This window comes from Leptonotus elevatus, chromosome 2 (assembly GCF_054856555.1).
Source record: "Leptonotus elevatus isolate MCC_2025b chromosome 2, RoL_Lele_1.0, whole genome shotgun sequence".
NCBI classification, from domain to species: Eukaryota; Metazoa; Chordata; class Actinopteri; order Syngnathiformes; family Syngnathidae; genus Leptonotus; species Leptonotus elevatus.
Genome location: NC_141240.1, coordinates 39,932,827 through 39,949,423, shown reverse-complemented (window position 1 = coordinate 39,949,423; position 16,597 = coordinate 39,932,827). Strand labels below are relative to the sequence as shown.

At 41.1% G+C, this 16,597-nt stretch overlaps 2 protein-coding genes across 2 annotated transcripts; one reads left to right on the top strand and one right to left on the bottom strand.

The window, feature by feature from the left end:
- Positions 1-135: 135 nt before the first annotated feature.
- On the top strand, positions 136-7,939 carry pcid2 (PCI domain containing 2). Its single transcript, XM_086069749.1, has 15 exons — positions 136-257; positions 1,468-1,531; positions 1,644-1,733; positions 2,832-2,905; positions 2,984-3,051; positions 3,147-3,186; positions 3,306-3,360; positions 3,481-3,584; positions 3,870-3,945; positions 4,020-4,161; positions 4,243-4,343; positions 4,422-4,495; positions 7,318-7,443; positions 7,536-7,659; positions 7,747-7,939. Exons 2-15 carry the CDS (start codon positions 1,496-1,498, stop codon positions 7,834-7,836), a joined length of 1,200 nt encoding a protein of 399 aa, XP_085925875.1. The 5' UTR covers positions 136-257; positions 1,468-1,495; the 3' UTR covers positions 7,837-7,939.
- Positions 7,940-7,988: 49 nt separating this feature from the next.
- prozb (protein Z, vitamin K-dependent plasma glycoprotein b) lies at positions 7,989-16,401 on the bottom strand. The gene is made up of 8 exons (XM_086069746.1): positions 16,217-16,401; positions 13,949-14,112; positions 13,853-13,877; positions 11,421-11,603; positions 11,212-11,343; positions 11,078-11,154; positions 9,694-9,826; positions 7,989-9,621 (listed from the first exon to the last, which is right to left on the bottom strand). The coding sequence occupies exons 1-8, from the start codon at positions 16,290-16,292 to the stop codon at positions 9,032-9,034; spliced, it is 1,380 nt and encodes a 459-aa protein (XP_085925872.1). The 5' UTR covers positions 16,293-16,401; the 3' UTR covers positions 7,989-9,031.
- Positions 16,402-16,597: the final 196 nt, after the last annotated feature.

Here is a 16,597-nt window from a genome sequence, read left to right as displayed (position 1 = left end):
TATATTATGTATACGTGAAATGAATAATTAACTGCTGAAACCTCTTAATGTCCCATATTTTTCCGATTTTGTTCACAAATCAATACTATTGGCTGGTCAGACGAGGGCAGCAATGTGACTAGTCTCATGTGCCAAACGTGAGCGAAGAAGAATAACTCCGCACCGGAAGTGTATTCCAGAATGACATCACGACCCGGATGATAATTCCTATGAAACTTCATTTGAATGCCTATTTTATCAGTGATGTTCGAATAAAGGTAAGTTCTCATACATAGTTAAAATATTTATTGATATCGTTTTTGGCTGTTCAAAATCGAGTGTAATTGGTTAATGTTTCACGCACAGTTAAAGTGCTAAAACGTTGCCTTTTAGCGGCTAGTTGTTTAGGACACATAATGAAGCGAATATAACGTTTTCTTCAAGTTTCTTCACACTCAGATTAAGTCGCTTGCACGAAGTATTACTCTTCCAAAAACACTCTTTAAATCATGCGACGTTGCTGTTTTCATATCACATCACCGTGCATGACTCCCACTCCTTTCAATTTTTATATGGCGTAGGCAGTGGTTATTTTGCCGTAACCTGCAACTCTCCTGCTTTTGTTATTCTGCCGTGAACGGCTCTGATTGCTCAGTCGCCGCAGCGATTTATTCTTGGCCTTGGCGTGAATTATTTTACCGTGATTACAGTAGGTTGACCGTGAATAGGTTATTTTAGTGTGATGTGTATCGCGTCTTCTTTTTCTGCTTAGACGTCAGTGCAGTTTTTCAGTAATGTAAGAGATATTAATGAAAAATATTGCCGTTTTCCTAACCCTAACAATTCTGAGGAAACAAAATCGTGTGCCAGCATGGTTGACTCGTCACTCGCACATTCAAAAGCATGACTATTCGGTTAATTGGAAATGAAAATTAGTCAACAATGTGTGTAAAGGATGTGCCCCAAAATCAGCTGAAATGGGCTCCAGCTCAGTGACCTAGCCCAATGAGGATAAGAAAATTCCTAATCGTGGTCATGAAAAAAATCTTTCATCTAGAACATTCTAATCCACTATAAATGTAGAACATCTGTGTTGGAGAAAATAATAGTTTTTCTAAGACAACATCTAATTGGCGCTTGCTGGTTCTCTGTATCATTGGCATTGCCAGATAAGATACCAATTCACCACGATCTCACTTGACTCCAAAATTTGCCGTGGAACGTCAACTCTTGTTTTATGTTTATGTTTATATTTTCTATGCGGCTTATCCTCATTTTAGGTAGCTGGTGCCTACCCTTGCTGACTATGGGCGAGAAGTGGAATAATATACATGCAAACGTGTGCAACTTCATATTGGCTTTATTCAATTCAGACCGGTCATTGTTTTTTTTTGTTTTTTTTTTACTTGAAATAACCCCTGACGTGCTGAATTCCATTGTGGCTGTTTTATTATTATTATTATTATTTTTATACATGATTCTGCTCAGGGAGAGGCTACTCTTTGACTAAGACGTCATGGCTCACATCACCATCAACCAGTATCTGCAACAGGTGATGTTTGACGTCAACAACAAAACAATAATTACATTTTTTTTTTTTATCTACGTTACAGTATATTTGTAGATACATTCATCACCTCAACAAGCTTCTTGTCCTCCTGCAGGCCTATGAAGCCATTGACAACCAGAAGGGCGCCCACTGTGCTGAACTGCTTTCCTTTAAACACCCACATGTCGCCAACCCCCGCCTCCAGGTGTGGCAACACCCACTCAAATGATGGATGGATGGCTGTTCGATTATAAATAATAATAATAATAATAATCACGATTATATTGGTAATTATTGAAGTCACGGTTAGGACAATCATTTATTTTTTGGTACAAAACAAGAAAATGTTTAGAATGTAAAAAAATTTAAGACAAGTCAAATTCTTTGAAACACTATAATTATGCAAGTTCCTTTTTGAATGAAACAAAATGTATTAAATATATTTTAAAATAAAATAAAAAGGTGCAAATATATAAATGTAAACAATTCAAAATTAGCATTAATAATCTTTTTTTTTTTTAGATTATGCTGATTTTGTAATTGTGGAGTGTAATAGTTGAAATTGTAATTGAATTTCGGTTAATTGCACAGCACTACATGGATGGATGGCGACACATGAAATTGAATTTCACAACTGACTCAGTAATCTGCAGTAATGGTCATTTAATGTATATGTTGAAATATGCAACATGTGCTGCGTCAAGCAAAACAAGCAATAAATTAGCGCAGATTTCACTGTAAAAATCTACAATAGTCAGTTCATGGAAAAATTAACTTCAACTCATTCACTTGCAGCCTTTTTTTTACTGTGTATTCTGACTGATTTTGCAAGGCCCACATAATATTGTGTTCTATTGCTATAAAAACATGGAACCTACCAAAAGAAAGATTAGAGCCTCTTCTTTCATCAGGAAAAAAAACTTTATTTTTTCATGTTTCTGTTTTGCAGTAATTAGCATTAGAATATAGCTAAGTTTCATCATTATTCACATTCCTGGTAAAAACACTGGAAAAAAAGAGCTTGTTGCAACAGGGCCCTGGTTGATCTCTTATACTCTGCTGCCACCCGCTGGCGTATTTTGTAGTAACTACCATTGCTTTAAGCCACCTTCATGTCAGAAGCTGCATCAAAGCCTTCTGTATGCTCTTGCATTAAAAAAAACACACACCCAAAACATACAAATATGTTTTTGGGAGTGAAGGACAAAGTATTAAAAAGCATATTTACACATTTTGTGGTTAAACAGGATTTACGCCCATTGTGGCTCAGATGATAGACGTAGGTTCATGTTTGTGTTTTCAGCTGGCCAATCCAGAGGACAAATGTCAACAGGTTCTTGAGCCGCCGTACGACGAGATGGTGGCTGCTCATCTCAGGTGTTGCTCGGGTGCATCATTTTGAGAAATGATTGTGGTGCGTATCCTGACGGACGGCAGTGTTTTTTCTTTTGCCAGGTGCACGTATGCAGTTGCCAATCACGAATTTGTGGAAGCCTACAAGTTCCAGACCATTGTCGTCCAATATCCTTTATGATGGCGTCGGCATTCAATCAATAATCAATTGTGATCACGTTGCACATCAAGACAGACTCACGGTCGCCTCCTTGACTTCTCACATCCTTTTTGAGGGCGTTTCAGTCGCACAAAGAGGAGAACTGGTGAGTGGCAGTTGCAAGCAATCTGTTCCGATGTTCATGTGTGCTGGCCGGGTTTCGGTTGAGGCAAAAAGAAAATTGTCGTCATCTGGAAAGTAGCATCGTGTCTTTGTACCTTTTAGGGCGCTGCCTGTAATGTTCACTGTCACTCTGGATCTCAGGATATTTGCCAACAATGTAAGAGAACACTCAAAAGGGCTGGGGACTTTTTGGGGAATTATTGTTCAAATGTTCTGCTCAATGTTTTGATTGGATTGACATTGACTGAAGCGCAACATCGACTGTATGTGCTTCCAGGCAGAGCAGCAGTTGCAGCGGAAGGGCAAAGGTCAACCGAGCGAAATGCTGGAAAAAGCAGCCGAGCAGCTAATGAGCTGCTTTCGAGTTTGCGCCAGTGACAAGTCAGTAATAATCATCAATCAAACAAACTTGAATAACACTTTTAGCGATTGTCTTCCATATTAATGTCATGTATTTATATGAAGCGGTATGGGATATTTTGTTACAATTAGGAAAAAAAGATCTTTAACAAAATAGAAGCAGTCATTAAAATGACATATTAAGTATGAAACTGAGTCTGGGGACTCCGAAATGTGGTCACTACTGACTGGTAATCTGGTAATCTGCTAATCTGGTAATCTGGTAATATCTAATCAGCATCTCGATACTTCATTTTTACTTTGCAGCCGAGCCGGGATCGATGACTCAAAGAAGTGGGGCATGATGTTTCTAAGCAACCAGCTCTTCAAGATCTACTTTAAGGTCTCAAGTCTTTTGTATGTTTACAGTTTTAGACCGTATTTTGGATTTTGACGCTTCTTCTGTGATGGATTCAGATCAATAAACTGCATTTGTGCAAGCCGCTCATCAGGGCTATCGACAGCTCCAACTTGAAGAACGACTACAGTCCCGCTCAGAAGGTCACGTACAAATACTACGTGGGCCGCAAGGCCATGTTTGACAGTGATTTCAAACCAGGTAGCTTTGCTTATGATGTCATCCGGCCAAATAAAGATGGCCGTCTGATGCGAGCGCAATTGTCGTGTCTGTGCCCGCCAGCCGAGGAGTTTCTGTCCTATTCCTTCCGCCACTGCCATCGCGCCAGTCAGAAGAACAAGAGAATGATTCTCATCTACCTGCTTCCCGTCAAGATGCTGCTGGTCCGACGGCTCGGCCCTTGAATGATCGTTTTTAACGGCAACTTGAACTGGTTTGACTTTGGTTTGCTGACGTTTTAGGGCCACATGCCGACGCTTCAGCTCCTCGAGAAGTATGACCTGCTGCAGTTTGCACAAGTCACCCAAGCTGTCAGGTAGGACGAGATGCGTGCGCACGTGTGCAGGTTTGTGTTGGGGGGGTAATGCATATATATTGCGTTTTCTCATCCAATTTCTATTCCAATGGAATTTACTGTATATGAGATGTTTCACAATCTTACAAAAACAACAGCTCCACTTTTTGGGACATTTTTTCAAATCATCCAAAATGACTTCACCTTAACACAAATGTTGACACCAAGGTTATTTTAGTGAACTAAAACTAACAAAAAAACTCAGAAAAAAACAAAAACAATTTCGTTAACAAAATAAAATAAAAACGAAAATGCTTTTTCTTTTTTTTTACGAAAGCTAACAAACTACATTTTTATGTTTACAAAACTAACTATAATTATAGCAAAAAATGTCCTTCGTTTTAGTCTTTGGTAATCAATTTAATGCACGAGTCTTTGGGGATGATTTATTTTGATATTAACCGGAATAAAGACATTTGATAGTGTGTCACACAAAAGTGATGTCATCTAGCAGCAGCCAATAGAAAAGCACCTTCAGATGACGTTGCTCTCATAGTGTTTTTTGTAATATTGCGCACAAGTAATACACACTTTTAAAAAACTAAAACTAATACCGAAACTAAAACTAAGCATTTATGAAATAACTAAAACTAATAAAAACTCACAGAACCACCCTGAAAACTAATTAAAACTAACTCAATTTAAAAAATCAAAACGAAATAAAAACTAAGAAGAAAAATTCCAAAACTATAATAACCCTGGTTGACACACGTCTAGCACATGGCAAGTAAATGTTAAACATTGAAAATTCATCTTCCGTATTAATTTACTGTATTCTCATTAGATTGCTGTTGTTTTGCTAATGTTGTCTTAAAATGAATGACTTTCACACTAGTAATAATACACAGCGCTTATGCACAGAACTTAAGAAATTTAATAGAACACCACCCAATGTAAGGTTTATCGACAGCATTGATAATTATGAAAAAAATAATAATCCTCATGTTTCTCGAGCACAGACGTATTTTTCGCATATGCTCAAATATCACAATTGACACAGCCCGTATCGTTGGCCGGCATTTTGCTGTTGACTTTCTACACGCGGTGGAAGGCTGAGGAAGAGGAAAAGAAAAGAACACATCATCTCAATGAAAAGAGAGAATTCAGTTGGAGTCATAAATATTAGCATGAACCGCGATTGTTTACTCTTCACTTTCTGGTCTTTGTCAAGGTCAGCCTAGTACGGAATGTTCTTGTTTTGGGTCTTGAGTATGAAGCTGTTGTGATTCTGCAGTTGCTCAATGCGGGAGCGGATATGTTCAAATGGGATATAGTGCCGTTGGCAAAAACAAATCCTTCACTTTTTTTGCTCCGTCTTTCTTTATAAATAAATGTAATATATGTTGAATTGCCAAGCATATTCTTACTGACACTGACGGATTGTTTTTGACGTCTAAATCAATTCAAGGTGAAGAATATCAAAGTGGCCCTTGCATTCTTTGATTTTCCTGTACGTGGCCCTTGGAAGAAAAAGCTTGGACACGCCAGCAGTCACGTAGCAATAAGAATTATTTGAACTCTAAATTGTCATCTGTGAATTTACCATTTAAACATTTCTTGACAATAATATGTTCGATGTGACCTCACTGGTCTAAACATGACAAATTCTGATGAATATTACATTTGTGGAATATGAGTTATGAATTAAAAACCATTTTGTCACTTGCTGTTGGCTGAAGATGACATCACAGCTACTCAGGGCTCAGCCGCTCGGGCAACAACCAATCAGAGCTCACCTGTATTCTGAAACTGAGCTGTGATTGGTTGTTGTTTGAGCCCTGAGCAACTATGATGTCATTTTCACTCGACAGCAAGTGGCAAAATGGCGTCCTTCTGATATTTAGTAAAAACTGCTGGATTTTGCTGTTTAACTCATATTCTACCAACGCAATATCAACCAGAATACCATATTTAGACTAGTGGAGCTGCATAGAACATTTTATTGTCAATACAATGGGGGGGGGGGGGGGGTTTGACTTCCCTTTTAAGAAAAAAAAGAGAGAAAATAGGCATGAACAGGCAGTCTTCAACTTACGAACACAATGGGGTCCGAGAGGTTGTTTGTAAGTTAAATATGTTTGTAAGTCGAATAAATTTAAAGTTAAATTTTGGGAAATAATTTTTACAAAATATATATATTTTGTAAAGTTAAAAAATAAAATAAACAAATTATATAGAGTATATAAAAGGTGCATAAATTAACTTTAAAAAAAAAATTGATCATTAGATTTTAATATTATTATTATTATTATTATTTGTATTTATAATATTTGGTGTCTGAAGAGTGCGTGCGCCATGGCTCCTGTGCCGCGCATCGGCGGACAGTGAGGTCGATAAATTGCGCAAATAGCGCGGTGCTGCTCGGCGTTCTTGTGGCAGAGAGGGGAACTACAGTACTGTACCGTAATGTATGATGTGGCGCGCACTTAAAAATATTAACTTGCGTGCGAAATGCGGCATTTATGGACATCAGTCGGCCTTTGTTTGCATCTGCGAAATGTTCGCAAGTTGAATGTTGACTTGCTGCATCGTTTTTTGTATTCCTGACCAGAAAAGTGATTTTAATTTCTAACTTCCCAGAGAAGCCCAGTGACCTGACTTGAATTTGGCTTTGAAAAATAGGAATTCCATTTGAAAATGGACATGACTGTTCTAAATGGTAAAAGGTTGAAAGTTCACTCAAATGAAAAGAATCCGCATTAAAGCAGTTCATGATGCTGGATTATCTATTGTCATTTCCATGGCCTTAATCATTGGCTCGCGTTTATGTATTTGTGCATCAGTGACGGGAACCTGCTGTTGCTGAATGAGGCTCTGTCCAAACACGAGACCTTCTTCATCCGTTGCGGCATCTTTCTTATCCTGGAGAAGCTGAAGATCATCACGTACAGGAACCTCTTCAAGAAAGTGTGAGCGTTGCCTTCGCTTTTTTGCCACTTTGCGAGAGCAACGTTGAGCCGAGGCTCCGCCCAACTGACTTCTCCTTGTCATGCGTGTCCAGCTACCTGCTGCTGAAGACCCACCAGTTGCCTCTGGACACATTCCTGGTGGCCCTGAAGATGATGAAGGTGGAAGATGTTGACGTGGATGAGGTGCAGTGTATCCTGGCTAACCTCATTTTCATGGTGAGTGCGGGTGCGAGCACACGCACACACACACGCGGACACGGACGGACACGGGGAGGAACGCTGACACGGTTTCTCTGCTCTCAGGGTCACATCAAAGGTTACATCTCACATCAGCACCAGAAGCTCGTGGTCAGCAAACAGAATCCCTTCCCTCCGTTGTCGTCAATCTCCTAAACTGCTTTAAGATTCAGCTCAACTCAAAATCGTTTTTAATTTTTTTTTTTTTTTTTTTTGCAACGTGCTGCACATCATGAAATGAAAAGACTCATTTGTGTTCTCTGCGACTCCTTCATTCTTGAACATCATCACGCATAACACGTTTCATGTTGATTTGACGTTTGGGTTTTTATTGTCTGGGTTCAAACGCAACAAGAACATGTTTCAGGTTTTTTCTCCGTTTTGAAAAATTCCTCTAATTTTTTTACTGTTCATAATCTCAAGCAGTCTTCTAAAGGTTCCCGTCCTCCGCAGACGTCAAGTATCAAAAATCATTTGATGTGGCCTTCAGTTTTTGTCCAGTTTCAATCACGCTTGCTTAGTTTTGATCAGTTTTTATCAGTTAGTCAACCTCAGCACGTTTTTTTTATTGTCCCTTTTTAGTCGACTATAAATCTAATATTTTTAGTCCAATAAAACAATTGTATTCATCTGGTTTTAGTCAACAAAAACTTTACATTTTAGTCTAGTTTTAGTCATTTTCCCTAATCTTTCACCGTGAATCCGTCGGTCCCGTGTTTGTGCATGTTGCACTTTGAAAAGCGGGTGTTTAGCAGAGACACGATTTTTACAAAATCATATCATTTTCGTCTCCTTTTTGCTCATTGACTAAAATGTCCATAAATTTTAGTCCAGTTTTTATGAAGTGAAGTACATTTAGGTCTCATCTTAATTAGTCGACGGAAATGATTTAGTTCCATTCTTGTTCATTAATGAGGGTTTCACTCTCGTGTAGTTTTAGTGCGGTGAAAAATGTGTGCTGACAAAAATATTTTTGTTTTGTTTTCGTTGATGAAATGAACACGACTTCTAAGGAAATCACTTGCGTGTTCAAATCTAGACCCAAAATTGCAAATTGCCTTCCATTTTAATAGCATCGAGAAACTGCAAACCGCTTTTAAAAACATCAATTGAACAAACCGTTTTCCTGGACTTGTGATTTCAAAATCAGTTATCCATCATTTGTTGTATACGTGTGATAATTGGATTAGCGGATTCTACATGCGTGACATAACGGCTCTCTGAGGGGAGGCGGAACTACGACGTGGCCAGTCGACAAAACCGAGTAGGACTCTCAAGACTGATTTTCTTGGAATATACAGACGAGAACATCCAGCAGAAGCCGAGCGCTTCCCTGGTGAGTTGTCCCCGTTTAATTCCTTTTGGACTTTGTGTTTGTGTGCTCATGTGACTCGATGGCCTCCGCGTGTCGTCTGATCCAGACCAGATGTCGGGACACTTTGGTAAAAGCCAGCCCGCCATTCCCCAGACATCCTTTAGGCGGCACGATGAGCAGCCCCGTGAGAAACGCTGTCCCTCTTTCCACCGTGGCGAGAGGCATGGCGGACAACAGGCCGCCACGCTGGCAAGATGTTGAGCTCGATCCATTCGCCGTCGACCTGTGATTGGTTATCGCGGTTTTTCCGGTCTGTCCCGTCACGCAGAACATTTTATTGCTGAGCGGGAGCGAGACGTTGAGTTGGCTGCGACACTCGTCCAAACTCAAGTAGGCCAGGTTCTGGTCCAGGTGTTGGTTCATGATTGCAGCGATCCCAACCCTCCCTGAAGTCATCAGGATGTTTTCGCTGAAATCCTTGGCGGGCAGACACAGATGGCGGAGGGCGGGGCCAAGTGGCAATGGGAAGGTGAGCTCCAGGAAGGCCAGGTCGTTGTCATGGTGATTTACAAGGTAACGTTTGTGGATATGGAAAGCCTTAACGGACATTGTTGTGTCTTTGGTTCCTACGAAAAAAAGCAGCAGACTTTCATTGGTGATTTTTATCGGACAAATCTCGATTTAATCCAGTTTGTTACCAGCGACGACGACAAAATTGGAGGCTTGGGGGTCGGGTTCCCGTAGGAGGCAACTGGCAGCGGTCAGGACGGACCGCGGACCCAACAAAACACCGGCGCAAAGCTCCGTCCCTCCACTTCCCAGCAGCAATGCCTGCAGACAATCCACACCTTCATGAATGTCAAGTTCAGATGGGAACCGTCGCCGGTTCTTTTACGGGGAATGCTCGCCACATGAATAACAACAACCAGGAGACTGCACATTCACAAAGATCCAGTACACAGCTGGGGGGGCCTTATCTGCTCAAAATGGTCTTATACTGTCTTGGTGTGGGGGGGGGGGGGGGGCGGCTCAGTTTAGCCCATAAGAAAATGGGTGACCTGATGGTCTTAACTGCTTTCAACTGGATAAGAGCGACAGAGTGCAGATAGACAGGAAGACACCAAACCAGGACAGGTCAAGTCGCCTATCAAATCATTAAGAGGCCGAATCTAACATGGAGGATGCTTGCGTTCACAAAGCCACACGTGCGGTAAAAACAACCCAAATAGATGTAACGTGTGCACAAAACATTAATTTGTGGCCACAAAAGGATTTTCACTTTGTATCAAGCGCACTTTGTCTGAAAACGGAAATGTAGAGGAGGCTTCTAGCAAAGGTGCGCTTCATTTGCTTACCCAGGCGTGCGAGTTGTTCATGGGAATGATATAAATTTGTGATACTATATGTTTTTTATTCAGGGCCGATACTGATTATTAGTAAGCAAGGAGGCAGATAACCGATCTTTGGAACCAATATTCTTTTGCAGTAAAAGGAAAATTATATTAGCATCAAAATGTTAAAAAAAAAATAAGCACGTTTGTTTAAACAAGTTTCCACATTTTCCAACATGTTAAATGCTTTTTATTATTATTATTTTTATTATTATTTAAACGTAAAGGAAATAGCTTTGTTTCAAAATGTGAACAAAAAAGTAAATATTTTCTATAGTAAATACAGTTTGACATAACTGATTCAACTTTCACTGGTTTCCATTTAAATTTCAACAAAAGCAAAAAGTGCAGGGAATTTCCAGCGTCAGCATCTCTTGTAAAGTTTGTAAAAGATGTTTGAATAGTGACAAACGGTCAGAACATAATCAATATTTCTTTGTGACAAGTAAAAACTGGTCCGTGAACACCTTTGCAACCTTTTACAAACCCTGACAAAAACCTCAAATTGACTAACTTTGCAAACATTTGCTGCTCAGAGAGACAGACGCCGACTTTATCGGCCTTGAGATTCGTAAAAAAAATAAAAAAAAAACAAAGTCTGCCGATATTCGTCAAAATGTCAAACGTCGGCTCCGATCACTGATTATTATATTCTGGTCTACTGATGTGACAAAAAGGTGGTCGTGTTCACCTGCCAGGGACAGTTTCCATGGTGACACATTGATACTGTCTGAGGGGAACCAGGAAGTCTTCCGCAGGGAAACTCCACTAAGGAAAGGGCAAATGTCAGATGTTTGCATGCGAGTGTTTGTTGTTGTTTACAACCTTCAGGCAGGCAGCTTCGTCCATCGCCGTGCAGTTTGAATCCCGCCACGCAGGAACACGCGAAGGCACGAGAGGTCGCCTTGCACAGCTGATGGCAAACATTTGGGCCTTCGGTGGGACACGGGGAGGGTCCTAAAACGCGACACGTGTTGAAGCAGGATCGTTATAGACGATGGGGACAGGATTTTCGAACCGTCCCCGAAGTTCACCTGCTACCGCTTGCGGCGCTTTTTGCCGCCTCCCTTCATCTTCTTGGCTGTTTATGTTTTCCTGCTCTTCCAATTGGCAAATGCTTCCATGATGGGGGGGGGAGCAGGAGCAGTGGAATCCCCCCTCTTTGGAAGTGCAGTTCCCACCATGAAGGCACGGATTGGGCTTGCAATGGTTCTTATCTGTCCCAAACAAAACAAAACAAAAACGATGGCTATCATAAAGAAATTCATCCACTTGTACTTTTATCTCACGTTGTGACGGAAGCAACGGAAGCAATTCGCAGATTTCACGCCAGTGAGAGAAAAAGTCTGAAGTCCCAAAATACGTTGGCAAAACTCCAGCAACTAAACGTCAAAGTCATTGCTTGGGTAAAGCAAGGCTCTTAAGTCGGGTCCACTATCTTGAAAAACGCACATTTTTCGTGTCGTTCAAGCCGAGTCGGGTCCGAAGAGCACCGAGTCGATCAAGTGAGCTCTTTCACAAACTTTCGCCAAGCGTGTCCAATAATTGGCGGCTAAGCCTGACTGGAGTCAAGTCACATGACAGGAAGTCCCCCACCTCTGCTCGTCTGCAAACTATATTCAGGCCGGGCTACTTTGCTATCTGCAGGAAACAGGAAGTAAGTGCACATTCTGGATCCAGTTCAAACAACATGCATTGTGAATCCTAAATGAAAAGAGAACTATGTTGGATTGAGGAACGCAGTTTTTGTTGTGAACGTTGCTTTACCTGTATGCTAATTCCATAGACTTCAGGAGTGTGAGTCGAGCGGAGACGTCTGGAAACCGACGACTTGGAGGCTTCTTGAGATTGTTTTCAGCCGCTGGACTGACTTCTCAGCAATAATCTGTAAGCTTTGGTTCTCTTGTTTTTTTTTATTTTTATTTTTTACTCATTTTCATATCGGCCTACACGACAGTAGTTGCTTTGTTATATTTGGCTTGTATGTCACATTGGGAATACGCTGAGCTCTGATTCTTTGGTGCCACTAAAAATGCGTCAATTTTAGCGCTTATCCTTACTGGATTGGACTGGAGACGGCGGAGGCCAGCACTGGTCGTCAACCAATTGTTGTGGACATAAACATTCACACGCACGTTCACAAAATGAAAAGAAGCTCGCATGCATGTTTTTCAGATGTGGCTCGGACCACACGGGTAGGGCGCAGCGATACGAACCCACAACCCCCAGAACTGTGGCGTATATGCCACTGAGGAGGCGGGACTTCCGACTTCCTGGTTTTCACACATCAGCTTTGTTTCTCTTTCCTGTTTGCGACCCGTGGGCAGCGTCCCAGTTCTTGCGCTCTTCCGCCTTTTGTGCCCCTCGGTTGCGCGTTCCCGTCGACGGGTGCGAGTGTGTAGTGTGTCGCAGTTGTCCGAATTATTTCGGTGTCAATTAGTGTTGAGATACCCGTCGGCAGGAGCGCGCGGTGCACGGGTGGAGGGAGGCGAGTGTTGGAACGTGGCCGGAAACGACGCTAATGTGTGAAACCCGGTGTCGGTACCAGATGTGATCGGGTTGCCTACCGATGGCGTCACGCTACAGGATTGGCTGGTGAATATCCGTTGACAATTTGTTCAATAAAGTTTTGTTTTTTTTATCCGGCAAACGTCAAAACATTGGAAATCAATTATTAAAGATGTCATTTAAATAAAATGTATGGACTGAAATTGTCAAAACGCAAATAAACCTAAGAATATAAAAGCAGATGACTAAAAAATAGATTGAAGCGCCGTCGAGTTTGCCGTTAGCAGCGCTAACGAAATGCGCGATTCAGACGTCTTCACTTTGGTTTGGTTTCTTTTTGAGCGGTTCACAAATCACAATACATCACAAAAATAGTCTTAATGATAATAGAACCACATCAGCAATCGAAACTGACAATATTTGTCACATCTCAGGCAATTAATTTGTGTATTTATCATTTATTCAATCTGACTATTTATTCAATATATCTTGTTTTTATATTCTTAGGTTTATTTACGTTTTTGCAATTTCAGCCCGTACATTTTATTTAAATGACATCTTTAATATTTTCTTTCCAATGTTTGTCGTCAATTGGATCATTTCGAGCCAATCCTTGAGCGTGACGTGTTCGTCAGGCGACCCCCGATACCACCTGGCAGCACGATCGCATCTGGTACAGAAACCGGAAGTCGGAAATCCGTGGCATCTCCCCCATTAGGCTGATGTGGTAATCACCATTTCAAAGTGCTGCTCTCTATCCAAACAGTGGAGTTGAACATTTTTAAGGGAATTTCTGTATTTTTAATTTCCTCCGTGTAGAGAAGAAGACTAAAATCCTCATTCTGATAAATGGCATGGAAGGATTTGTTTACTTTGTGATCCCTTGGAGAAGGTAACTAACCCAATTTGTAGCTACACACACACAGCAGTCAGTAAGATTTCATTATCGTGAACTTACTGTTGTAAGTGCTCCAGAACTTGGCCTGTCGAGAGACAACATTGAAAATTAGAAGCAGAAGGCGAGCGCAGGCGATGTGCTACGGATTGGGCCGACCGTCTTGTCGTTGTCTTCAAAGTACTCCCTGGCCTCCTCAAGAGTGCAGCGCTCCTCATAACATTCCCGCTCCAGGTTCCCCTGTAGGATCTCCTCCAACATGAAGTGGTTGGCACGTTTGGAACGCAGGAAAGCGCTGTGTGCGGACGGCGCCTGCACAAACACTAAAAACGCCAGGCGATGAAACGTTAAGCACCCCCAACATTACAAAAAGAGGACATTTTCGACGAAGACGCCAGATAATAACACACATGAATGTTATGGCTTAGTAGTTTGAGTGCAGAACACGGTTTGAAAAATGATATGGGTGTGTGTTATTTGTAACAGATTAAAGTAGTCATCGGTAGCGCTAAAGCTAATCACGATTGCTAACCGTTTAGCTCAAGCTGATACCCTCATAAAATAGTGTTGAAGCATTGCATGTAAGTGATTTTTAAGACACTATTACTGTACATGTGTAATGTATATTGATGAGTTATTAACATTGTTTTTTAGTTTTAAATTATATTTTAGCCGTTTTAGATTTAGTTAACTCAGTATGGCTAAATGAATAGCATTTTTATGTGTCTCACACTCCTGAGAAAATAAGGGAGTGTATGGGTCTGGTATCTGTCTCTTCCGAAGGAGACGGGCCGATGTGTGATTGTTTTTCTCTAATCTGATTTATAGCTATGGGAATTTGCTGAACTTGCAGAAGGGAGGAGAGAGGGATTTTCTTGTATTCATTTAGTTGTAACCAGGTGTGTTGTGGGCTGACCTTTTTCTGAACCCTTTTTGTGAATAAATAACGATGTGGGCTAGAAAGAAAGGATCACATTTGAACGGAGCACTGCTTGGGTGACTTCATTTGTGCGACCAGAAGCTTCTGGTAATTAATACCTTTGCAAAGGAACTTCTTCAACAGAATCTCACCATTCAGTTAATTGAACACGCAAAGAGTACAATACTTAATATTGTCTACTCTAACAATATATAATGGTGTGGGACTGTGGGCGGTAGCGCGTGTTAAAAATCATTTTACTATGATTTCTGCGTGTTCAAATAAAATTCAAAGTTGAAGTCTCGTGGAGAAGTTTTGCTAGCTTTATTTCAGAATCTGAAAGACATCTCTAGAACCCGGCTCAAATAGCCCTGATCCAAGAAGTGTAGCATTTTCAAAATCCACTCACACATTTATACCTAACAGTTCCCACCCCCTTTATTGACAAAGAGGTACCTTTTTTTTTTGCCCCTCCAGGCATAGAGCAACCCATGTGGCACTCTTTGTCAAGACAAGAGTCTTAAAGTCTACACACCCCCTACCCTTATCTCTACCTCAGGATGTGGGTAAACAATTGGCCCCCAGCGCCTCCTGGCACCAGGAACTCACGTAGACGGCCCTTTTGTTCAGACACCTCTTATTTAGATTAAATCAGACACCTTACTATGATAGGGAAGAGGACAAAGACTATAGATAAACTAACATATGGGGAACAGTTGTAACATATCTAACTAAAATCAAAAACACTTTGAAAAATATAAATTGAAACAGAAAAACAATGTTAATAATCCAACACGCGCTAATGCTAGTTGCGCTTGTTAACCGGTTAGCATAGGCTAATATTGTTTTTTGTTTTTTTTAATAATGCATAGAAGATAATAGATTATGAGTAGCCTACATATACCCACTTAATTCAATTTACGTACAACCTTAGTGGATTAACAAAAAAATAAATACATTTAAAAAAATGGAGGTCGGGGTCAGAGGGGGGCAATCAAACGTACTGTACTTGGGTTCATATTGTACTGTTGAACGAATTGCACAAAGGGGCTTCGATTCATGAAATTAGCTGTTTTGTTGCTTTGGCTTGTAGCACTGACTTATGCTAATGCATTAGTAATGCTAAAATTACAGTAAATCTTTGCATGATAAACACTTCTATATCGTAAATATAATACAATAAACATAACCTTCTTGTGCTGCGTGACCACATATTTTTAACGCCACTCAGAAAACGACTGGACTTTGTAACCTAAATTCACCTACGTTAAAATATGAGAAAATCCAGCACAGCCAATGAGAATAGCCGTATAAACTAAAAGCTGCGACATTTTTCCTACTTAGGAAAAAAGAAACATGATAATCACCAAATATTTCTGGAGGTCAGACGTTCACTTTTAACTGCAAATTGAATATGAACTGCATGGTTTGTGCCATGTTTCCATTCGGACGACCTGCAAGCGCGAAGATGTTCCAAAAAAAGCTCAACAAGAAGTTTAAACTCTCACCGTCTGCTTTGCCGAGGACCTGAAGGACGCATGCGAGGACGGCGAAGAAGCCAAGACGCACCCCAGGTAGCGCCATGACACCGAGCGGTCGACGAGTGTCGTCACATCCCGGCCGCCCGAGCCCTCGCGCCCGAGCCCTCGCGCCGCCACATCCGTGAGTCCCCTCCTGAATGTTTGTCTGTCATCACGTGTTCACGTGTTGACCTCAAGTGCGCTTTTGCGGGGGGAAACGTTGTGTTCTTGGACTCCGACCTCCCAAAAACAAGCAGCAGCTCTGTTTGTGAAATCGTTATTATTTGCGAAGAAGCGCTTGACTCTTCTTCAACAGGGCGTCCTATTGGTCTGATTGCTAAAAAGAAAACACGCTGTTCACGCACACAC

Excerpts from the sequence above, each read along its gene's own strand:
- prozb (XM_086069746.1), bottom strand. The coding sequence starts at position 16,292 with ATGGCGCTACCTGGGGTGCGTCTTGGCTTCTTCGCCGTCCTCGCATGC. Across the intron at positions 14,113-16,216 it reads GGTCCTCGGCAAAGCAGACG|TGTTTGTGCAGGCGCCGTCC; the intron begins GTGAGAGTTTAA and ends TGGCGTTTTTAG. Across the intron at positions 9,622-9,693 it reads CAATTTTGTCGTCGTCGCTG|GAACCAAAGACACAACAATG; the intron begins GTAACAAACTGG and ends TTTTTTTCGTAG.
- pcid2 (XM_086069749.1), top strand. The coding sequence starts at position 1,496 with ATGGCTCACATCACCATCAACCAGTATCTGCAACAG. Across the intron at positions 3,361-3,480 it reads TCAGGATATTTGCCAACAAT|GCAGAGCAGCAGTTGCAGCG; the intron begins GTAAGAGAACAC and ends ATGTGCTTCCAG. Across the intron at positions 4,496-7,317 it reads CAAGTCACCCAAGCTGTCAG|TGACGGGAACCTGCTGTTGC; the intron begins GTAGGACGAGAT and ends TTTGTGCATCAG.